Source organism: Haliaeetus albicilla, chromosome 4, assembly GCF_947461875.1.
Source record: "Haliaeetus albicilla chromosome 4, bHalAlb1.1, whole genome shotgun sequence".
In the NCBI taxonomy this organism is placed as follows: Eukaryota; Metazoa; Chordata; class Aves; order Accipitriformes; family Accipitridae; genus Haliaeetus; species Haliaeetus albicilla.
Window position 1 is genome coordinate 940,870 of NC_091486.1, and position 24,711 is coordinate 965,580.

At 46.9% G+C, this 24,711-nt stretch overlaps 1 protein-coding gene across 5 annotated transcripts in view; it reads left to right on the forward strand.

Moving 5' to 3' along the window:
- Positions 1-6,590: 6,590 nt before the first annotated feature.
- The window catches only part of ACVR1C (activin A receptor type 1C), a 39,079-nt gene continuing 20,958 nt past the window's right edge, over positions 6,591-24,711 (forward strand). For 2 of the 5 annotated variants that reach the window (XM_069780596.1, XM_069780601.1), the window contains exons 1-2: positions 8,456-8,633; positions 23,027-23,257. In XM_069780596.1, coding sequence (XP_069636697.1) covers positions 8,558-8,633; positions 23,027-23,257 — 307 coding nt within the window. In that variant the 5' untranslated portion in view covers positions 8,456-8,557. Of the gene's footprint in view, positions 6,844-6,937; positions 7,510-8,455; positions 8,634-23,026; positions 23,258-24,711 lie in introns of those variants that run through there. The other 3 variants (XM_069780597.1, XM_069780598.1, XM_069780599.1) reach the window with 3 other exon arrangements.

Genomic DNA, 24,711 nt, shown 5'->3' on the forward strand with positions numbered 1-24,711 from the left:
TGTTGTTGTTGTTTTTTTTAAAAAAAAAAAAAAGGTGTCCCCCTTTCCACCACATTTGTTGCTGTGTGTTGCTCTGTGCATAGTGGCATTTGTCCCAGCAACATGTGTAAACCTGGGGGTGTAGCCCTGGCAGAGCAGCACAAGAGCTGGTGTACACGTCCTGTCCTCCAGTCTGGTGTAGCTTCTCAGGACTCTCTTTATACTTACAGATCTAATAAATATCTCTGCTTGTTCTTGACCAAAACGTTCCTACCTTATATCCGTGACGGGGTACACAGTGCTGCGCGGCCCCCACAGGCTGTGCTTTCCCCCTGCCAAGGGAAGGCAGGTGGAGGTCCTCTCCGCTGCTCTGCCGGAGGGGACACCACCGAGCGCTCGCTGCGGGGTGCGGGACGAGCGGTGCCCCTGGACGGAGAGGGGGAAGCATCCCGCAGCGGCCGCTGACCGAAAAAGCTGCTCCATCTTCCTCCCTGCCGGGCCGTCGCCTGTTGGTGGGGCTTCAGTGCACGCTTCAAAGCGTGCTGAGGGTTTTGTCCTGGGGTTTTTCATCTTCGTGAACTGCATGAGGGATGTAGCAGCTGATTTGCGGATGATGTGAGCTGGATTTTAAAAACTACCTAACATCAACAATTTGTTTTTCTGACTGCAGTCCCTACCAAAACGCTGACCACCTTTTCCAGTGCAATGACTGAGGGCTTCACTGTCACAGAAGCCCCGAACTCCTAAAATCAACATGCAGATACTGGCATCAGTTTTAGCAACTCTGTCTTTGTTACTATGCTAAAATCTGTTCCTTTCAAAAAGTGAAAAGCTGATGCTGTGTTCAGCTTCAACACCCGTATTTTTCTTCTTCCTGTAGGCATCTTGGAGAACTTTAAATTTTTTTTAAATTTTTTTTTTTTTAATGACTTTCACAGCATGTAGAAGGAGCCAGCACACTCTGACCTGATGAACTGTGGTGAGGCAGTACTTTAGGAAGGGGAGGATGAGGCAAAGAGTGCACTGGTTACAGTGCTGCGCTGCTTTCAGGTCAGTTCCTAAATTAATGCTGCACTTTATGGTTGCTTCTTTCTGCTGATTTAAAGATATCAGAGTGCCTTAGTGGAGTAAGGCTGCAATTTTCATCTCTTGTCAGTGTAGAAGTGACAAATCAAGATCTAACCCTGGGAGTTAATTGACGTTTCTACCTGGTTTCCACGTTTTTCTGATCGCTTAACTGCAGCGAGAGCTTTTAAACGTGCTGTGATAACTCACCGGGGCATGGGACCTCCGCTGGTTGGGCTTGCTGTGCCAAGTGCCTTCGGTCTGGGTGTTTGTCTACACAACCCAGGGAGATTCATTGCCATTGTCAGAAATGGGGCGCGTGTTGCAGGTGTTCTCAATGGCAACGATTATGCAGGTGGGGCTGCAGCACTGGGAAGTCTTGTTGAGCGCTCTGCTTGTTCATCCCACAGTGGCCAGCCCGCGTGGGCTTGCCAGGTGTTGGGCTACTGACTTAAATAAGCTGGGGTGATGTCCCGGAGGGCTGAGCTCCCGCCGGGCCCTGGAGAGGCTGTGGGCTGAGCACCGGGGAGCTTTGCCAGGGCTGGACCCCGGGCTCGGTCCCGTGCCGCCCTGGCCGCTCCTGGCCTCAGTGAAGTGCGCTGCTTGAAGCATCGCCTGCTCCTTCCCCGCTCTGGCGTTTTCACTGGGAAACAGGCGTGTGGCAGCCGAGGGCTGTGACACTTGGGTGGATTGAGTGCTGGGGTGGGTGGTCAGCCTCCATCCTGCCCCGCTCCCCTCCGCAGCCCCTTCCTGGCCCAGTCCGTCCTTTCTCTGGGCTGGCCACAGGTGTGCTGGAGCCCCATCTGCTCCTTGTTCCCAAACTCCCAACTCTGCGTCTGCTCCTCCCTCGCTTGTCCCGGGAGTTGTCCCCATGGAGGGATGGACAACTTCTCCTTGAGGGCAGTGCCTCTGGCCGTGCCCACCTTCCTCTTGTCTCCGTGAATGCGAACTGCTCTTTTTTCCTTTCGGGACAGAGGAAAGCTGTGCACCAGCTGTGGAGAGCTGTGCCAGAAGGAAATCAGACTTAGCTAGGCCAGGGATTTTTTTGTTAAAGACTTGAAAACCTGCAGTCAGCTTGCTCTCTCGATCTTAAAAGATTGCGACACGTTTGACTGAAGCTTGATGGCTGTTGGTAACTAGATTTAAGGACTCTGTATCATACCAATCTCTTCCCCCATAGGTCTCTGCAGCAGTCTTTTCCATTTTTCACGATCAAAAAGCTCTGACCTCAAATATCATAAATATTTCAGATTCATGGTGTAGATCTATTTTCATTCTTGGAATGTTCTCCTGGAAAACCTGGAGCCTTAAAATGCAATACCTACCAAAGGTGGTGGGGGGGATAGTGAACTGTTGGATGCTAGCAAGGAATTTTATTCTAAAAACTTGCAAAAATAGCTATCATATTACATTCTCTACTTCCCATAAAGAGAACATATCTTTAACATAGGTGCTGAAAAGGAGGAAATGGTAAGGCCCAAAGAGCAGTTTATAAGAATAGCAGAACTGCTTGCAAAGAAAAGCTTACCATAACTCAGTGTACAAAGAAGTTGCAAAATAAGGAGGGAAAAAGAATGCCTTTTGTCTACCCATTTAACCTTGTTTGATTATTTACTGTATGTGGATCTTGCAATCTTTAATGCATGGAGTTAAAAATAGCTTAATATTTGTCATACACTTGAGCTGTTCAAGAAACGTGGAACACAAGCAATAGTGTTTTCTGACAGGAGTTCAAGCACTGAACGTATGCTTTAGACAATGTAATGCCTAAACTGTATAGCAATCGATCAATACTGTGGCTAGAGTTCAAATGATTGTATTTCAACTTACATTGAAAACAAGCTGAAAACTGTGACAAATTTACTCTGTCAAGTCTCTTGTAATGAGATTCTGTGTGAATTTAAAGTACGTGACTACCCATCGTCATTAGGAGAAAGAACATTGCTAACAGTAAAAAAAAAAAAAAAAGTATTGTTTCTAATTCCTCACTGAATTGAGATAAACTGTATTTTCTCTGCAAGCACCTTTTTAAAAAATGCCTGAGAAACTTCACAGAATTCAACATTCTTAGTGTCTTCTGCTCTGTTTTATAAGGATCTTGAATTAAAATGGAAGCCTTTAGGGGAAGGGCACTGGGCCTTTCCTTTACTTCTACTCAGTTCCTTTGGCCACTTCCAGCAGTTACCAGCGGATGGTTCAGTTTTCCTTTTGCTCTTCCTGGGGAATCTCCTCTCATCTTGCTCCCCCAGGGAGATGGTTACAAAATGGGCCACCAGGAGCTCCCCACAGAAAATACACTGAATAAGCCCTGATGCCCAGCACCCCTGACCTGATCCAAAGCCCAGGGTTAGGGTTCCGAAGCCATGGGAAGACTGAAACGGTGTGTTCCTGTCCACACCAGTATAGATACGACTGGTGAGGACACCATTTCGGGAACATCTCTAGCAACTGTCCTCCTCTGAGCAGCGGTCTCTCTGCGTGTACTTTTCACTGGTGACAATGGATGGAAGGTCAATTCCTCACTGTGTTAGGTCAGGCACGAAGCAGAGGACAAGCTAAAAAGCTGGCTTGGGCTTAGCTGACGCTTCACACTCGGTGCTGCAGAAGGCAACAAAGAGGAGCTGGGACCAAGCCCCTGAGTTGGCAGCTTTGTCCCGCTCAGGCTCTGCCGCCGTCTGCCCCGCAGCGACTGCTGTTTCGGCACCGGCTGTATTGCGAGGAGGAGGAGGTGGCACCGTCAGCGCTGGGATGGCGAGAGAGGAGGACACTGCCAGTCATCCCCAGAACAGAGGTAAGGGGTGGAGGGGGCAGTCCCATTAGAGAATTAACTTTTTAATTACACTAATGCTCACTCTTTGGACACTTCTTATGTCAGAATGATGCTAAAATGTTCTGGGAAGTTCCATTATTACCTTCCTCATCAAAAAAGTACCTACTCAGATTAATATGAACTTTTCAATAGATTTATGGGCTACTGTTTAATAGATTTCAGGGCTGTAGAAAGAAGCATTGGCGGGGGCAGGGGTGTGACTAAAGAATTGTAAAATGATTCTTGGAACAGTTTGGGAATTTTTTGACTCTTTTGCTAATTGCCATGGTCAACGATATAATGTTTTGGCAGGAATATATCATTCTGATGGCAATTTTTGGAAGATTTCGCAGCATTCCTGGATGAACAGAGTGAGAGACAGACTGCAAGACAGCTCTGTAGTTAGGACACTGACCTGGGATGTAGATGACCAAGGTAAGTGGTAACTACTGACCTGCTGGCCATTCTGGGACATCTATGGGTTTTGTTTTGTTTGCACAAAATTTCAATAGGTCTTAGTTTTGTCCTGATGTGGAGCAAAACAAATTACAAAACAAAATTCTTGTTTTCCAGCCAACCCTAGAAGTACTTCCAGTTGGCAAACGTTTTTATGGTGTTACCCATTTCCAAAGACTCTTAAATCCCCAGGATACACTATTTCTGTCCTACTATGAACCATGCCATGCAAACATCTTAACTTGGGAGCACATTTGCCTCACAATAGCCTCAAAGTGTGGTGGGGTTTTTTTCCTCCATCCCTTGTTTTGTTGTTCTTTTGTTTTTCACTGGCATTTGGTGTCTCAAAGGCCTGATGAAGATTAGAGACAAGGGGTGAAAGATCAGTGATCATGGATAACTGGGGACCCAAACCTCCAAATCACTGAATGCTCTAGGATGTGAGTTACTGGCTCTCCTCCCCCTCTCTGCTCTTAAGTGTGCTTTTTTAGTAGTTCCTGAAGTGCTGTTTCAACCAGTGGCCCATTTATACAGACTTCTGCCTCAGCTCAGGTGTTTTCAGCAAGAGCTGCTTCCAGCACCCGCAGAGGCGAACCCTGACTGGTGGCACGGGGAGACGGCAGGAGGAGGGAGGGCACTTGCTGCTTTTCATTCTTACTTCTACACTAATAAAAGCATACATAGAGAATTCTACTTTTAAATTACAGAAGTTCAATTTAAATTCAGGTGGTTGTATTTTCTATTCTTACTGCATCTCAAACAGTTCACCAAATTCATGGCTGTAGAGTTAAGCAACGTTGGTAATCTTTGAAAAAAACCAACCAACCAAAAAAAGGCCAATGTTCACAGCATGAGCTTTGCAAAAAGCCATTTAAGCATATATGCTGCTGCTTTAGCAATGGGCTTTATTACATATTGTAGTTACCTTGGGTTCTTCCTAAACAGTGGTTGAGGTTGAGGGCTGGAGGCAAACAAATAGAGAGAACGAAGTGGAGAGAAGGGTTGACAGAATGTGAGTGGGTTTGGTGGGGTTTTTTTGTTTTGTTTTAAGCTCAGTTTCAAAACAATTTTAAAATGTAAGCAGCTTGTAGTTCTGTTTCAATAATAGTTGTACTCACGATGCTATTTATTTACATGAAACCTATTGAAGAAGGAGGTTAAAACCCGACAGACAATTTGAAATGCATTGTTCCAGATTTCGCAGACATCATATAATACAGAATATAATAGCATGTGAAGAGCCCAGACAATTAGTTTTTAATGGCCTAGGTGGAAACAAAAGGTCTCAAGTGTGTTTTGAAGACACACAGCATTATCAGCATGGCAAAGGGAGCCTTGTTTAAAATAGATAACATTGACAGCATTGCCATGTGATGTATGAAAAAGCTGGAGAGAGCATTTGACCTGATAGCTATGACAGAGCAATATGATTAGTATTCTGACATACTACTTTTCTTTCATAAATACAAATATAAATGAGAGGGGAGATGGAAAAACTTGTCAGATATTTAAATGTACTGCCAATATCCGTAATCTAAGTGATATGGATTGGTTTGTGTCAACAAGCCTTAAAATTTCTAATAGGTACGTATTGAGGTCCCAAGTAAAATACTCCAGCTTTGGCACGCAAGTGTCTGCAACATTGCTTTTCATAAACAAGTCTTCAATCATTGGAATTACCCAGTCTATCAGTCCATTACCCTACTAGGATTCTCATATATATATATGCACTTGCATGCATTTACATATGTATATATTTTATTTATATATATTTATTTATAGGGCTTGTGTCTCCAAACTGGTAATTAGTTGGTGTTTAAACTTGTCTTTTATTGGTGAAGAGCAGCTTTTTTTGGGTCTTATTTAATGGCTACTTAATCCTAGACTACTTGGATTTACATCTTTGCTGTATTTGTATCTTGGTATAGGTTAATTAATTTTCTTTTGAAAAGCATTTAGTCAAATGATTTTTGCTTGTGAAAGAGTAATGCCGAAACGTAGATCAAGTAATATTAATCTGAGCATGTTAGTTGAGATAAACACATAATAAAATTCACAGAGCAAACCCACAACACTGAAACACACATAAAAAACCCCATGCTGAGTTTGCTTTGCTGGATTGTAAATTGGATCTTTTTAAGCTGGCAGCCTTTGTCCTTTGGGTCTGCACACTGAGCAAAGACCCGTGCTCTCAGACGACAGAAAGGGGAGAGAAGACGCTACGTCTCTGCAGCTGGGGGACAAGGGGATGCTGGGGCTTTTGTCCCTATGGCCCAGGGAATTTCCCTTTGGTCTGCGTCCGAGGGCATGTGTAGCCGGTCAGGCAGGCAGTTGTGCTCCTCTTGCTGCATGTGTGCAGTGGTTCTCTTCTTTTGTTCCTCCCTGGAAGGCACCTCCCTTTGATACACCGTTTGTTTGGGAGCACAGCGAGCCCTCGGCCGTGCCAGTGGCCAGCTGGTCCACGCTTTTCCCCGGGAGCCTGAACAGCATTTTCAGTTGCAGAGGGAATCAAGCCCAGCTTTCTCACTTCCCAGGTAAAGTCTTCCATCACTGATTTTATTTCTGCACAGCTGGGCACTCCTCCTCCCAGATATTTTAAAAGAATTTAGTTAAATCTGCTTAATTTTTCAAAAGGAGGCTATGGAGGAGGCTCCAAGGATCCCAAGGCAGTAGGGGTGACTCACTGCGATGCCTAAACTCAGGGGGATGGAGCGGGAGCATCAGTATGTCCGTGCACTCAGCGTTTCCTGATGCCAAGTTTTCATTCAGGTTAATTGGGTCTCCATTCCACAGCACCAGACTCTTAATTGAACCAAGTCCTAAACTGATTTTCTAATGTTAGCAGCAAAGCATTGGAATGCACTGAATTCCCAAATCCCAGGACCTTGCTGAAACTCCCTGGCTATAATTGCCTCAGAAAAGGCATTCGGAACAACACGAGTGCAAATGGTGTGTGGAAGCAGCCTAGTGAGTGAGCTGGGGCAAGGCTCGGCTGTGATCCTACAGCGAAGAAACATCTGGGATTAGGAGCCAGGAAAGACCTGGCCAGTGTTGCAACCCTGAATAAATACTTAAGGAAAATTACATGAATAAAATCAACAGATGGTGGTAATTTCTTTTTTTTTTTTTTTTTTTCCCAGGCATTTTGATACAATTATGGAATCTCTGCCAGCGCACTTGGAAATAACAGGTGGAACAAGGTAGGCTGCAAAAGGTTGATTTGACAAATGCCGCTAACTTCAGTATTCAAAAAACTGGAAAGAGATCACTGCTAGGAATTACTGTCTAGGGAAGTGTAAAAGGCTTAATAGAGATGTCATAATAATAATAATAAAGTATTACATGGCAGTAATGAAAATCTAGAGAGGCATCTGACAATGTGTGGGAAACGGGGATCTTGCCTCGTATTTGTACTTTAAAACAAATACAGAGAAATGGAGCACGTGCAACGCCTTCTAAAGGCAATTTACAAAGTCTGCTCCACTAACACTTTTAGAATAGACTTGATTATATCTGGATTTAAATTTCATTGATTTTTATGGTGATACCCATAAGCACCACTGAGGCTTCTGGGTTACGGTGGCACAATGGCTTCAAAAAACGCCCTGGTGCTTTGTGGTGTACGAGAGCACGTTGGGGATGCTGGTACCGTCCAGGCTCTGCAAGGAGGTGAATGAGGGTCTCGGTGTGGAATAGATCACAAGCTACTGAAGAAGCGCTGAAAGCCGCTCAGAATTTTGCTGTTTGTGGCACAGGCTGATGAAGTAGCCGAGGGAAAGGTGCCCAACCCCACTAACAGGTATTTGGCAAAGAGGGGGGAAAAAAAAAAAAAAAAAGGAAAAGGGAGGCGAAGTCGTTTTTCCGGGGCTGGTTTTGGTAGGGCTGCAGTTAAACCTCCCCGAAGGCTGCGCTGGTGAACGCTGAGGCCCCGGCAGCCGCGCTGGGGCCGGGCTCCGGACCCGCCGGCAGCAGGCGAAGCCCCGCGGGGCGGGGGGGGACGGACGCGGGTGCGCAGCCAGGGGCTCGCCTCGCCCCCGCCGGTGCCCCGGGCGGGAGGAGGAGGAGGCGGCGGCGGCCGTCCCCGTCCCCCGAACCGGGCGGGCGGAGCCGGGCCGGGCCCCTCCCCGCCCCGCTATAGCTGCCGGCGGCGGGCCGGTGCGGGCAGCTGCCGGCGGCGGCGGGGAGGCGGCGGGGCCGGCGCCCGGCAGCAGCAGGATCCGTCCCCGGCCCCGCCGCCGGTGCGCGGCCATGGGGCGGGCGGCCGGCTCCGCGCTGCGGCTGGCCCTGCCGCTGCTGGCCGCCGCCGTCGTCTCGCTGTGCGCAGGTAGGGCGGACGGCGGAGCCGCACCGGTACCGGTACCGGCACCGGCACCCGGGGACGTGCGATCGCTACGGGGGCGGGCGGGCGTGGGGGGGGGGAGCGCCTCACCCGCATCGCCCCGAGCACCGGGACATCCCCCCCCCAACCTCGCCTCGAGCACCGGGACATCCCCCCCCCCCCCGCATCGCCCCGAGCACCGGGACACCCCCCCCGCATCGCCCCGGGACCCCCCGCCCCGCCGGGGACCCGGCGCTCTGACAGCAGCGTGCCCTGCCCGGCCGGGGTCAGCGTTGTTTCTCGGGAGGTTAAGGCGCTTAATGCATTTAATTGCGATCAACATGTATAGGCAAGAAATAGGTCAGCTGGGATTTATGGGGAATAACCGGCCCGGAGCTGGTTTCCAGCCCGCGCCGGTGGGCACGGCGCTCTCAAAAGTTCCCGGTCCGTTGGCGTTTGGCGAGCGGTGCCTGGCGGATCTCGGCCCCAGGGTGCTGTAGCCGGCACCCGAAGCTCTCGGGTCGCCCTTTCCCTCCTGCTGGGAGGCAGGTGCCGGGGCTGAGCGAGCACCGTGGTCGCGGTGAGGGCCCCCCGCGCTGGGTGTCGTGCGGGGCGGCCCAGGCCGACGTGTCCCATCCTGCCCCGTGGGGACCAGGTGCTGGTCGCAACCCGCTGACGGGCTTCGGGCTGGGGTGCGAAACGCGCAGCCTCGAGGTTTGGCCCGTATAGGTTCTTCTCTTGCGCGGCAGGTGGTGTGAAACACCCGTTCCTCTCAACCTTTCCTTTAAAAACCAAACCTGTGCTCTCAGGTAACGCTCTCTAAACCAGCAGTTAGTAAGGCAGTGTAGAATAGAACATCTTAAGATTCTTCTGTTAGGTTTACTCCAGTTTGCTTTCCTCTCGATGTTTTCACCACAGGAGTTTCTCGGTGTGATGCTCGTTACGCTCTTGCAGAGAGGGGTGGTCACAGCCCCAAGCTGAAAGGAAGGACTGCGCCCACTCCCCCATCAAAGTGCTCATGTAATCCCTTCTTTTGGGAAAGAAGGAGTAACAAAGCTCAGCTGTTGATGTTTGAAGTACTCCTGTATGGTATTGTACATCTGGTAAATCTTTGCCACCTTCAAGGGGCGTAAAACCTGATCTGAGCTCTTCTCTTTGTTGGTCTAGTTTTTTATTATTCAAGTTTGGAAGTGAACCACCGAGATAGGCAACCCCGTGCTACTCTTGTTTTTCACTGATCTGCTTGAATTAAATTGAAGCATCACCAGCGCTGTGGCCATTAGCGTTTCCCTCTGGAGACCATTCAGGACACTAACAAATCTCATTGGCTTTGATTGTCATTTATATAAAACGGTCTTGCATTGCTTTGCTCTCTGAAGTTGCAGTAGTATTGTCCTCTGTTTTTCTTAGCCTGTTAGTCACCTTTTCAGAGCCTGGATCAGGGACGGTATGTGTGCATATGGTCCAGGATAGGCAGACATCCTCGTCACCCTTACAGGTCTTCAGAGGGGCACCAAGGGGAGTTACACGTACCTAGAAAGCGTCTTCAAGTCTCAAGCAGCAGTCGCTGCAGAGTGTCAAGTGTTTAGCTGTGCATCTGCTTGATTTACTCTACACCTCCTCGTACTTCACCGCAAACCTGTCTGATCAAGGTACACGACTAAGCATGCTCTGGTAAACTTTTTATCCCCTACTTTCTCTCATGCAGGTTTGAAGGTGCTGTGCTGGGCAGTGGAGGTCTCCTGAGGAACTTCCATCGTGCCCCAGTATTCAGGAATATTTATAGGATTAAGAGGGAAAGTATTTTGCTACTTACGTGGTGAACGGTCCTACTGTTTCCTATCTGCTTTTACCTCGTGTGGGCTTCTCAAAATTGCTTCCCCCTCCTGGCTCCTACCACCCTTGTTCTATGTCACCTCCATCTGTGTTGTATTAAAAGCTTTGCATACTCTTCCATGCTCTTCACAGCATTATTTCAGGGAAGTAGAGGGTACGCGGTGTGCTGTGGTGTTTCTAAATAAACAGGAGTTAAGGGCGTGGATTGCAGTAAGAAAAAGTGTTGCTATATATGGTGGTGGCATGTCAGCCTCTTGTAGCGCTCGGCACTGAATTGTCTTGTTTTGTATTTCTTAAGAGAGCCTTGAGACATATTCTAAGTTTGAGAGAGTTTGTTTCCCACTTAAGTGCATTTTAATCCTCCAAAAGGCAAACTGCAGAACCCATAAGCTATCCCTGATGCATGGCAAAGATGCCTGTATGTACAGTAAACCAGGTAGGTGTGAAATGGCAAGTGTGGGTCTTCACCATAACCGCGGGAGTGCTGTTAGTTTGCGTAGGTGAAAGCGGAGTGGAGCGCACATGCACAAGCAACTACTGCTTACAGCCAAGTATAATATACGCTTTCTGTTTAAAAATGAGAAGCAAACCAGATTGCTATTGAAAACTGCTACATAAGGATAAACACATGAAAATAGCATAAAATTGCACTCTTGCTACATGAGTAGTACTGTATTAAAACAGCTTTATCTTCTTGTCTTTTCCATACTGTATGATGTCCTTGTATTGGGCTACAAACAATTGCTGAAAATGCCTTGTGAGTCTCAAGTCTGAATTCTTAGCACACTCCATTTATTCCAGTGTTACGTATAGAATGTAAAGTTGGGGTGAAAGTCTGAGGTACGTAACACGCACGGCGATGGCTGTTGCCCGCACGCAAAGCTGTGAGCCAGCCACTGCACGTCCACGTAAGTGTGTGTCGCTGACAGGTCCAGAGAGCCACATTCTGCAAAAAACATCTTTCTTCCAGCTTAATAATTTGGTTTGCTTAATCCTTATTAACTGGTAATATTGCAAAACCTATGTGTTGTTAAGCACCAAAAATAGTATGTCCTTGGAAAGAAGCACTTCAATAGCAAAGCAGTTGTATTTCGCTAAACAATTTAATTCACTGCTATGTAACAAATTACCAGTATGATGCTATCTTCTCATTTCTGTGGCTCACTGAAGCTCTGTTTTCCTAGATTTTAGTAAAAGCTCTAATAATAAAAAAGCTTTAATGAAACAACATGGATGAGAACTACAAGCACTTAATGGCTTGACTGCATGATCTACCAATAATTTGCACAGATAAAAGACTGTATGTGGGTTGAGTGGGTGTAAATTAATTCTGCTTTTTTGGAATAGGCTCTAGATCCATAGCAGTTGCTTGCAAATAATTATTCTAGGCTTTAATCGGGCCAGGATATTTTGTCACTTTTGAAGAGCACTGCTGGAACGAGAGTGGTACGGTTGTCCTCCGTGCACGCTGTGCAGCCGTCCATCCCTCTGTCAGGATGGGAGTGAGCTGTTGGATGTGCCTGTCAATTCAGCTGGGTTTGTGTTGGAGTGCCTGCTGAAGTCCATCTTGAGTTCTGGGTTATGGCATTGAGATGTCAGAGCTTTCAGCAAAAATCCCTGGAAAAAGGTGGCCTCAACATCATGCTGAAGCCCCTCAGAGCTGTTACCATATTCTTCTCCATATCAGGTGCTGGGAGGGATAGGCTCAGGGCTTTTTTTCCATCCTTGTTTTTGTAGGCTAGAAATTCAGCTTCTGCCTAGCTGTGAGGGTTCTGATAACCCGGTAATTAACAGAACTGCGACATGTTGAGCAGTGAGCAGATGATAGGGAAGAGATACTTAGATAATAACTCCATCCCAGTTCAAAAATGCAATTTCTCTCTCAGTACCTCAAGTGCTGTTAGGCTCTGAATTATCCTGGATTGTCTCTAGCTATCATGCAAAGAACAAAGTCCTAATTGAAGCCCAAGTTGGATGCCTAAATGTTGATGCTGTGAATACTCATTGAGGGGGGTACCGCCACCACACCCTCCCACCCCCCAGCAGCTTTGGACATGTGTAGATGACTCTGAGCACCTGCAAGTCACTCTGATGGGGGTTGGCAGGTTTTGTTGCTTTAGCGCATGTCCTGTCCTGAGCGCGTTCAGTGACGCTGTAAGCCTGGCGTCCCACAAGATGAGAGAATTGTTCCATTGCCTTAGCGCTGAAGCACAGATGTAACTCTGGCTGTCCATCTGCCCGTGCCAGCCTTCATTCAGAGGTGGCTGCATTTCACTACTGGGTGTAGCCTTGGGAATGCTTTCTTCCAGAATAAATGGTCTTTGCAAGTTAAGTTTTTCTTCTAGAAGAGAATAGTTCAGTTGGAAGAGACCTACAACGATTGTCTTGTCCAACTGCCAGTAGGCAATGGGCATTTTATCTTTCTGGTTTTGGTTCATCTTAAGTTTGATGGTGGCAAAAATAAAGAAAGTACACTAAAAAGTCAATGTTTTCTTGATTTCATGTTTACCAGGAAGCTGATTCTAGGTAATCAGAGCAGTGTTTGCAGAACTCGCATCGCTCTTAATTCTCCAGTGTTTTCAGTCTTACATAAAATGGGGCAAAACCAGCGGCAGTTAAGTAAAAGGGACATTTTAGGTTTCCAAATGTTTTGAAATACTTTGCTCTTCTTAATACAGTAATCTGAAAACATTCAAATTTTCATCTTCAAAGTAAAATTTCATTCTTCAGTAGTACCTACGTTTTGTGAAAAAAGCTGTATTTAACCAGAGGGGAACTGTGTGGCAATAGAGAAGACAGTCAGTCTGATTTCCTGGATGTAAAATACCTGGTCAAACTGTTTTCAGTTGTTGACTATATTAGCTTTCAATGCTAGGGATTCTTTTTTTATGCAAGCCGTTTCAGACTTGGAGTCAGTAAATGCTGTCAGCACTGTGTTATCGCAGCCACCTCCCCTTGGAATTTGTACCCTCAACCCTACACTGGATCTTCCTCCTTCAGCGCCGTATAGACTGAGACCAGCAGATTCTTCTTCAGCTTTATGTATATGCTGTATTTCACAAAATTCTCTTACGCATAGTGTTTTGCCGCATAGCCTATATGTCATAAAACATAAATTTTCAAAGGATACCTCACCTATTCAAAGCTAATGAGGAATTAGAAAATGTCCTTTGACAGCTTATTCCAGCAAAAATAATTTCACTGGGTTTTGTTGCCCTTTCCCTGCTCAGTTAATATTAATTTAAATGCCTGGCCTCAGTTTCTGTCTACTGTTTTTTTGTCACGGTTGCTGAGCTTTTCTATAACAGGGACTTTGAGTACCCAGTATCCTCCTTCCAAAATTAAGATACTTGCACACTCTAATAAAATCACTTCCCATATGTATTTTTGAGAAATGAAAACATTGGAACTATTTGATGTCTCTCATTCAAAGACATTTTCTTCAGTTCTGGAATAATTGCTTTTCCTCTCTTCTCTACAGCTTTCTAGTTTTTGCCTAGTTTGGTATCAGTCCTTTTGGTGGTATGTTTATATAGTAAGCTTTTAATCTACTATTGCTCCTACTATTTTTTTTTTTCCAGAGCCCTCTACAGAGAGGGAACTTCTGCATGTTCTTCATCATAGTCCAAAAAGCAAGTTGTTTTCTTTTTTTTTTAAGACCTGTCATTGCTCAAGATTCTGGTTGCATTTTCTGAAGAAATGTGTTACAAGAGAACAAATTTGACAGCGGCATGCCGTCACTTCCATGAATGTGGCTGGCTGTAGGAGACAGATCCCTCTTTGCCCGTGCGAATGGACGCAGTGCTCTGGGAGGGAATATGCGTTTCCTGCTGTGCAAAAAGACTTGCAGAGCTTCAGTCAATATTTGCAAGTTAATTCTTCTCCCCTCCTGGCTTGTCTGCACTCATGGCTGCGCATTGGAGGCAGAAGGGTGGTCTCGGCAGCCCCGACCACCGCTGCTCCTCCAGCAGATGCTCGAGGAAGGCAGGTGGGACATGATGTGAGCACAGAACGTGCTTTCTGAACTCCTTCCTGAACTCTCCCAGCTCTCAGCAGCTTGCAGGTTGAGGGCTCTCAGTTAGAGGATGTATTTGTATCATTATGCATGGCAGTTTCTATATATCTCTAGTACATAAAGGTGGAATTGTCTAATGACTTTTTCAATACACTAATGCTTTATCCTAAGCAGTGGCAATAATATCGACTTCTAACGCTGTTGGGGAAGGTGGCAAGGCAGCATGCGAAGGACAAGTGCTTCCTCTTATTGCAAATTTGCTGTCAATGACGTCTGTGCTGCCTGAGAGCTTTTGAGTTAATGGGAAATGGTGAGTAGCTGATCCCATTTGTCTTCTCAATAAGATCTAGGATTTCTTTACAAAACTTTTGTATCTCCCCAAAATTGCCTTTGACATGAAAGAGCCCAGTTTCTTAATCTATGTCCAGACCCCCTTGCTGTCTGTCCCGTAACTCTTTCTACTTCTCCTGTGCCCTTTTGAAGTGGGTGATGGGAACCAATCCCAAATGGCAGAACAGGGCATTGGATCTCATCCTGGTTTCTCTCGGTTGTGCTCCCCTCCGTAAGCTGAGCTGATGTTCTCCAGAGCTCCCCAGAAAGGCACAGCCGCCTCTGTTCCTGAGTGGTGATAGCTAATATTGGACTGGTTACTGCACATACGCAGCTGATGTTGTTTTTTCTCCTGCATGTTTTTACTCTCCTTTGGCTTTTGATCCCTCAGCTGGTGAGATTTCTTTGTGATGCTCTGAAGTTGGTTCTGCTTTTTCTATCCTCAGCAAACCTTATTGCTTTATTATCGATCACTTTATTATTGATCCCCTTTCCAGATCACTGGAGCACACAACACATGTTTCTGCACAACTCTGCAGGTAACAGCCTCTCACTGTGAAAGCTGACCGTTTCCCTCTGCCTTTTATCTCAGCTGCTACCAGACAAACGGGCTGACCTCTGGTTAAGATCGAAGCAGCACTGCCTTGCGGCAGAGAAGTTTCTTTGCCCGTGGTCCGTTACCAGCAGTCGTGCGGACTCGGTCAGAGAACTCCTGCTGAGGGACTGTGCCAGACCCGCACCGACCCTATGGCACCTTTACCAGCGCCTGCTCCGGTCTTTATTCTAGCTCCATCACAAGCAATGGACCGGACAAGGGGAAACAGCCAGTCTGTAGTTTTTAGGGTCTCCTTTGAGCCCCTTTTTACAACAGTGATGCTTTTGCCACCTGGCACCCTCCCGAGAGCGAGGTGGTCGGGTCGGCTGGTAGGTCAGGTCCAGGTACGGGTCCTGCAGTGCTGTAACCCCTGCTGCCACGCGAAGGTGGCCGGAGGGCAGCTGCGTCCTCCTGCTGGGATCTGTGCCCGAGGCAGGGGACCCAGGCAATGCCGAGAGCCTACGCTCCCATGAGCCCCAGATCTCTTCATTTGGGAATAAAATGAAAGTACATCTAGAAGGGCACAATACAGAATGACTGTACAGAATGATTGAGGATGGAAGCGTTCTGGATGTTCAGCCCTCCTTCCCATCATGATTAAAGACAGTTAATTGCTGTAAGGCCACTTAGATATTTGCTTTCCAATTTAATTTTGAAATGCTCTACTGCCCTGTAGTCACAAGAAGAAACTGCTAACTGTTGTGGGTAGCACTGGATTATGACTTAATGGAAGATTAATGCCTTGTTAATCTCTGTAGTAAGAAGTCTGTGTTGGAATATAGAACCTTGTGTGGTTCATAAGAGATAGCAAGTCTGGGCTTTTTATTGCCATAATTTTTAGTTTATTCTTGTAGTCCCACAGTATTAGCTTATGCCATTTATATGCTCAATTCTTTCCACTTAACTTTTGAGGTTGTACTATGGCTATCTACTTGTTTTAATTGTTAGCTGGTTTCATTAAGCTGGTGTCTAAACTTGTATTCTTCCATCTGTTGTCCACATGTAGTATCATTCTTGTTCCTTAGTTATCTAGTGATTCATGTATTTGAAGCTGACACTTGAGAAAAAACGGATGGAAGCATATAAAAAAAAATCTTCTGTTGTGAATCTTTGTGTTGATTTGTAGTGAATCGGATGCTGGTTCAGTTCTTCCTGCTACATAAGTTAATTGCACAGTGCGTTTGCTTGTACTGTGTGTTTTCTTACAGTTGCATTACAAACTAAAAGGAAAAAAAACATTCCTTTTTATGTCAGTCATGCAGGTTGTTTTCTGCTGTGAAGAGCAAGTCATCCTGTCCTTGATTCGTAGTGGGTCTCGTCCAAGAAATTGGTATATAGTCTCAGCTCCTATTGCAATAACAGCAGAAAAAAAATCATTGAAAACTACTTATGTCTTAAAAATGCTAAAACCAGGAACACCTGTTCCTCGTGGTCCCTACACCTAAAAGTTGCTTTCCTTGTGTATCTGACAATTTGTGAATCAGCTTCCCAGTCGCCTCGGTTGGCTGTTAGTTCCTCCTGTTGTTCACCTGGGTCTTGCCAAACGTCACGCTCCTCTTTGGAAGACAAGAGGAACTGCACACCTCTGCCATGCAAAGTGTCTTTGTAACTGCTGCCCCTAGTGAAGGGAACCCACGATGTGTCCTCTCCTACTGTGCTCTGGCCCTGCCATGGGCCGTGCCACTGGTCACGGCCGGACAACGCGCTCATGACCCTCACGAGGCTGTAGCCTCTGCAGGGGTGCGGTGTTTTGGGGAGATTCAGGACAAATTTGTTAATGACTGCTGGAGAATTACATCCTCAGAGAACTGTAACTGTTGGTAGCCCAGCTTGGATGCCTAACATAGCTCTCTGAGGCCAGGGCATATTTCAGTTGTTCACTTTCTCCTGATTTCTCAACCAGAGAATGCAACATTTTAAGGGAAATGTTGTTGTGCTTGAGTAAATAAAGGAGTCATGTTTGTTACTGGATTAAAGAGTGCCTTATTTTGAAACTCTGGGAGCACATTTTCCTCCTGCCTCTTTGATCCTTTTCCCTTTAACTCCTTCACAATCACCTTATTCCACTTCTCTGGTTTCCACAGTGGTGGAAGTCCCGATTCCGCCCCCCCCCCCCCCAACAGTGCAGCACTGGTAACGTTGCCAGGACCGTCCCTGGGAACAGAGCTGGAGAAGCGCGGTGCGCCTTCCCCGTGGAGGGAACAAGCATTTCTTGCTGCATGTAGGGACTATTTCTTGCTGCATGTAGGGACTTGCAGAATTTCAGTCAATATTTGCGAATTCTTCCTCTCCCTTTCTGGCATAGCACGACTACTTGGGAGGGGAAGCATGGTTCAAAGGTGGTGTTGTCTTGAGCAGCTTGGGAGAGGAACGAGAGGAAATGGCGTCAAGTTGCGGCAGGGGAGGTTTAGATTGGATATTAGGAAAAATTTCTTTACTGAAAGGGTTGTCAAGCATTGGAACAGGCTGCCCAGGGAAGTGGTTGGGTCACCATCCCTGCAGGTATTCAAAAAGCGTGTAGACAAGGCACTTCAGGGCATGGTTTAGTGGGCATGGTTGATTGTTGGACTCTGATCTTAAGGGTCTTTTCCAACCTAATGATTCTATGAGAGATGTGGAAGATCTTTTGTCGTCGTGCTGCTATCCCTCTGGTCTGTAAACCCAGGGGAGCGTCTTGCCAGTTTCTTTGAGACAGCAGTGGAGTCAAATTAGAGCAGAAACTGTGCAGATAAGTAAAGTGAAAGCTTGAAATACATTGCCAGCGATTGTAGATTGCCAGATTATAGAACTGAATATGGACAATTTTTTTCCATAAAAAGAAAAGGATAATAGAGGAAGTTGTCATGAATAAACTGGAGCAGCAGTGAGACATGCCTAGCGGATCAGCATGGATAAGTCGCAAATTCTGGCGAGTCCTGTGTCCCTGAGGATGTTGGTGGGGACAGTGACATGGGCTCGGCAGAGTTTAAGTGCTTGTACAAGTGTCTGCGAGGAGCTACGTATGTGGCACAGTGCGGGGATGCGATGCTGGGTGAGAGCTGAGAGCTGATGGGGTTTGTCACCTACCCCTGTTCAGCGGGTCTGGGAGCAGGAAAAGTGTGGATCTTCCCAAGGGCATGTCCACAAGGGTCCAGGCTCCTCTTCTCCTGGTTCCACTGAGGTGAGGCAGCTGAAATAGAACGGGTGCAGGAAAATTGTGCTTTTATGGTTGTATTTTAAAGTCATCTTTCTGCTCTATTAACAAAGGCTTCTGAATAAATGCTCTTGGAAACAGGGTCAGGTATTTGTATCTGTTTTGAGTTTTCTATCGTTTTTTCTACATGAGAAGTTAGCCAGTAGTACAGGCAGATTACTGGGGAACCTTGGGCTTCTATTTTTGTAGAATTGTATTTAAAAGTGATCTATATAAATCTTCTGGGGAAGAGTCAGTCTCGTCTTGCCCACAACTCAAACTTTGATCTTGTCTTTGACTAGATTTAGCCGCACTGTTTTCCTGGTTTTTTTTTCCTGTGAAAGGGCAGCATTTAACCCTGGGTGAGCAATGGCATAAGACACAACACTAGGAAAATCTGAAATATGAGGCTGAAGGGGGAGAGAGTGCAGATTTCACCTCTCAGTAGGACCCTTTTGAATCTTGTTAGCAGCAGAGATGTGTGAAGTCTTCATTCTTGCCGACCAGCATGTTACTCCCAGCTCTCACAGCATTGTTCATTTGACTTCCACCACCCATCACCTGCCAGCTTTAGGAAAACTTGCCCGGTTTAGGAAGACTTGGCTGGAGCAGCTGATCTCAGATGCAGTCTAGTGCATGGCTGTGGGAAGTAACAGAGAGCAGAGAAGCCTCTCCCCAGTGCTGCCAGCACGGTGCTTCCCCTGCCCCGGCACCGAATGCCGCTGCCGAGCGGGGAGAGGATGAAGCCTTGGCCGAGAGGTGGGGGAAGAGTCTGATGGAGCTGGGATTGGGAGGCTGCGGGGACTCCTGCTGCAGCTGGCAACCCTGCAGGAAGGAAAGCAGCGACCAAGAGCAGGGGAGTAAAGCAGAAGCCTGGGAGAGGGTGAAGAGGGAGACGCGTGGACTGGGAGGATGCGTCAGTGAGGCTTTGGGAGCTGGCGGGGTGTAAGGAGGGAGTGCGAGCCGCCTTGGGAGCAGAGGTGGTCAGAGGATGGGAGCTGCGGGCACTCCTGGGGAGAGCTCCTGGGATTAGGTGGCAGTGGGAGTTTGGAGCTGCCTAACGTGGGGGGGGGACAAGAAGTGGGATGGGGTGAGAGTCAGGACCAGAGTAGGACAGCTGGGAGGAGCTGGCTTGAGAAGCTGAAGGCTTTGTACCTGCTGGGGCAGTGGTTCTCAGCTTTTTGAAAAGGAGCGATGAAAAAAAGACAACAGTTCAAGTGTGGTAGGACAAACATACATTAAAATGGTTTTTAGGATGTAGTGTTTTTGGGTGCAGACAAGTTTTTTCTTCATGTGCTCTCCCGCCTCTTCCGAACTGAATGTAGTGTTCCCATCAGAAGTTTGTGTGCCTGCCTCGCACGACTTCCGTGAGCTCGGTATTTCCAAAGGAGAAGAGGGAATGCTTGTCGAGCCATCTTCTCTCCAGGACTTTCTAGTGTCCATGAAAATTCTGTGGAAGTACTGAGTTCAACGTGCTCTTGTTCCTGGTCCTCCCAGCTTGTGATCAGGTGGCTGAATGCGTTCACTTTCAGAAGCAATAATAATGTGGTTGGGTTGTATTGAGAATTTTCTCCAAAACTTTATTTCTTTTTGTTCTTCTTTGCACAGTGGCTTCTTGCAGAAACAGCTCTGCAGGGAACAGGGCTGATTTCCATAGGTCTGTGAACTTTTGATTGCGGGCAGCAGATTGGACAAATCGGTTTTGAGCAAAACGCTCAGAACTAAAAGGAAAAATGGGGTTAGACTTTTTCTATCAGTGATGTAGAAAGAAAAAGGACATCCCAGCAGAGTAAACCACTCTCTGAATACAACAGTAGAAAACACTGATCTTCAAGCAGTGGCACCCCTTGCTTTCCCTGCCAAGCGAGCCACCCGTCAGACTTGTCTGCCAGCGTGACTTCCAGCTGGCTCTCTTTACAAATAGGCTCGAGGTGGTGCAAGGGCCCTTTCATTCTGGAAATGAGTGGCTGTTTTAGCTTGGTCAAAGTGGGGATACAGAGCCCCTTAGCCATCCTTTTCTCACCCTGTGTTCATGGTGCCCTTGGAGCCGAGTTCAGGACTTGCAGTGACAGTTTTGATCAGCTCCTCTCTCAAGCAATCTGCAAAATACCAGAATATGGATAAAACTGTCAGCTATCTACTGTGGATGATGTCGTAAAGACCATTTCCCATTTTATTTTTAGGCCATGAGAAGGGGGAGAAAAACAGCATAATGATGTGTCTGAAACACTGAAGACAATTGCGACAGTCTTTTTTTCATTTCCTCAAGTAATGCTTTTATGTTGCATTATTGGGGATGATGTGTCTGTTTTTCTTCTGTTAAATCTCTTACTTTCTTGGATCTGATGAGTCTTGCTCCTGGCATCTCTTCTAGGACTACGGTAATGTCTTTAAGGAAGAGATTCACCTGTTCTGTTGCTGGGTGATTGATTGTGCTCACTCTCTGTACCGAGAGAAAGCCGCCGCAGACAGACAGTGATGTGGTTCCTCGCGTACCCTGCATCCAGGATAAACACGAACATATGGTGCCAAGGAAGTTTGTTGTGGGCCTGAGCTGCAGATAAACACTACAAGCTGTTATTTCAGAAGGGTTGCACAGGATGAAGATTGTTGTAAGGAAAACAAATAGTGTCACAGAAACAGAAATCAGATTTGTGCTGACGTCTGTTAGGACTTCTCTGCTCCTCCGGAGACTCTGTTTGAGACGAGTCCCTGCTGCTCCTGCCGCATGGCGAGTGCTGCCGCAGCCGTTGGGCATCGCACCGTCCTCCTCAGCTGTGGCTGCGGGACACGATAAACTACACCGAGAGCCCGGGCACTCTCGTGTATGCAAACCTTTCACTGGTGGTCAGCTTGAGGTGACGGCAGAGGCTGGTTTAGGTCCCGGTTTGATCAGGGAAGGGGATCAGAGAGAGAAACGTGGCAGCTCTTGGAGGATGCTGGCTGGTTGGGGGCTAGCTGGTGGTTGGAAGAAAGCTCTTCTGTTCCTGGTGGCCATCCTAGTCTCCTCATGGTTTTACTTTTTGGATGTCTGTTATCTTTAAGTAAAAGGAACAGCCTCCCCCGTCCAATTCCCAAAGAAACAAAGTGGATTTATGGATAAAATTACTTTTTTTTTTTTTAATATCCTGGCTCCTGTAAATAGAGCAGGGTTCAATTTCGCAGAGTTATAACTGACCCGGGAAGGTGTACAGAATGCGGTTTGGGGATGCTGTGGTGGGATAAGAACTATTTAAGGCAACAGTTGAAGAGATCAAGTCTCTGTGCTCTAAAATGAGGTTTTGTTCTTTTGTTTTTTTACAGAAACAAAATCATATAAAGTGTACTTAGGGAAGGGTTTTCTGTAGAAATTGCTTTCAGCCCAAGGTTAAGATGTTTTGGTTATCATATCACTGCTAGTACAGGCTCCTAAACCTGGCACGAAGCAAGCAAAAATTGTTTGTTATGAAGCAGGTAAAGAAAACAAGGAAGGCAAAAAAATTTATTGTTGACATCTAGTGTTTCACTGAGATGATGTGGCTTTGGTTTCCCCCTCATCTTCCAAGAATCAATGAAGCCTGGAAAATGTAGCAGTTATTAAATGTCCTTCCATTTGATTTGGTAAAACATGAAGATATGGTTAAAAACATGCAAAGTTTAGAAGTCATCAGGCTTTTGCACCAAAAGAAATTGGGCAGCTGTTTGTGTGCCTGAAAAGGGTGCATCATCTCAGAAGACGGGGGGAGGAGAAGTCCGTAGTTACTGCCTGTGTCTGTCCGTAGGGCATAGGTGTGTGCCGGGACTTTGCATCTTGGCGATTCCGCAGACTCGTTGCTCTACCCCAGTCGGCTCTGGCGAGGCGTTGCATATTGCTAGCACCGGGGGGGTGGCTGGCACAGGTGAGGGGTGGCCGTGTTTTGGGAAGTCAGCCTAGCTACCTAAACAGCGGCTGTTGATGTTATTTAAAATTCAGCACATAATGAACATAGCTGTGTGTAAATATACATCTCGAAATTGAGCACGTGCCCATGTGTTTGTCCTGAGCGTTCTCTGAGGTGTTGTCTTGAGTCCGTGGGAGCTGAGAACATAAACCTGAAGACTTAAACCTCCGTCTCCCCACCTAGGCCAAAAGGCAGCTTTCACAGAAACTTCTTCTTGGGGCGGTCGGTCTTCTCCACCATGCGAGATAGATGCCGAACACTTGCCTGTGACCGAGGACCACCTGGTGTAAAAACTTGTCATCCGTGGGTGCTGGGGACCGGTGCTGTCAGGGACCTCCTGGGACCGGCTTCTTCCCGCAGCCCAGGAATCCATTCACCGGCACGGGTGACGGGCTTTGCGCTGGAGCTCCCACGGGGGGCTCGTGGTGAACCGGCTAGCCTCGGCCAACCGGCCGGACGAGCTGGCACGATTGCTGTGGGGATCTGTCTTCCCGGGGTCTTCTCACAAAAGGTGGAAAACCTCTTTTTCAGGTCTGCAGTGCGTGTGCCAGCTGTGCGAGAACACCAACTTCACCTGCCAGACGGAGGGTGCCTGCTGGGCTTCGGTCATGCTGACCAATGGGCGGGAGGAGGTGATCAAGTCCTGCGTCTCCCTCCCGGAGCTGAACGCACAGGTCTTCTGCCACAGTTCCAAGAACATCACGAAGACCGAGTGCTGCTACACCGACTTCTGCAACAACATCACCCTCCGCCTGCCTGTCGGTAAGTGCCGTCCAAGTGCAAAATGGTGTTCAAACACTTGGGTGATAGCTTGAGAGCGCAGAAATACTGTGCGGAGTGCCTGACCGGGAGAGCCAGCTAATGGGCATTTTAAAGGCTGTCTGTAAAAGACTAGCTGCTTTTTTCCCAGCTTGTTTCAGACAGGAAAATCTAAACTGCAAGTCTATTTGGGGAAGAGTGAATTTCTTGCATCTCCTAAAGATACTCGGAATGCTGTCTTTGATAGCCCACGAGGCATTAACCGTGAAGATGAAAGGAAATGTCTGTAGGAAACAGACTTGTAACCTGACAGATTTTTATGGGCTGGAATATCTTAGGGGAGTTTGTGATTTGAATTGGTATTAGTCTAGATGTTAGAAAGATGATATCTGATGTTCTGGGGACTTTCCATGGGGCATGGATCAGCAATGTATAGCAGCTGTGAATTAGCAACTGTGAGGAGCTGAGAGCTGTTAACTGGTGCGTCACTAAGAAATAAGACCTTGCACTAGTGAAGTTTTACAGTCTCAAACATTTCTGCACACAATTTGAAAGACCTGCTTTAGATGGCTCGGGTAAGGATTCACACTAGAGATGTTTGGAAGGAAGGCGGTTTGCTGTAGGTGCTGACTGTGAATTGTATATGGGAAGTGCACCCCATGGTTTTGGGCAGACAAGTGTCTGGGTTGGCGGTGTGGCATGACCCATGATGGGGCAGTCCCCCAGCTCTCCTCGTTGCCCTTGGCCAGTCCATGTCACCGAGTGCCCTGTCTTTGTGATCTGGATTGATGAGCAATTACTGCAGATTATGTTGGTGCACCTGTGTGTTAGAAGCAAAGGATTTGCTGCAGCTCCACTGTGGTCAGGAAGGCAGATGTGTCCTCTCCGTCGATACGGGTTATATGGCATGTAGGGTCTTCTGCTGGGGGGCGAAAGCAGTGAAGGGCACCACGTCATTGCTGGGGGATGTCTTTGGCTGATGCGGTTTCGGTAATCTTGTTAGTCTGTCTTGAACTTTGGGGTTCTGCAGTTCATTTTAGCGCCTTGTGAGGCAGCTTTTCTTTGGTGTTAGATCGGTATCATTGATTCTTGCCCAGCAGGGATGAGAAACTGTAAGATTCCTGGTCCCAATTAGGGGGAGGAAAAAGATTTGTACTTCCAGGAGCTCTGTGTATTACACAGCTGGTGCAGTACTTGAATCTGCCAGACTCAAAATTGTGTCATGAAATTGATTCAGTGCTTTTTAAAAATAAACATTTATACTGGTTTTAGGTTTAATTATTTGACTCTTCTTTCCAAGATTTGTGTTTAATCCAGGCTCTTTTGAGAAAGCTGTAAAATGTACTACTTTATCAGATGATACCTTTCTACATACTTATAGCAGTGATAGATGTTACAGGTAAGAAAGATGCAAATTAATACATAATTTACCATTATAACTTGCATTTAAGCTGCTA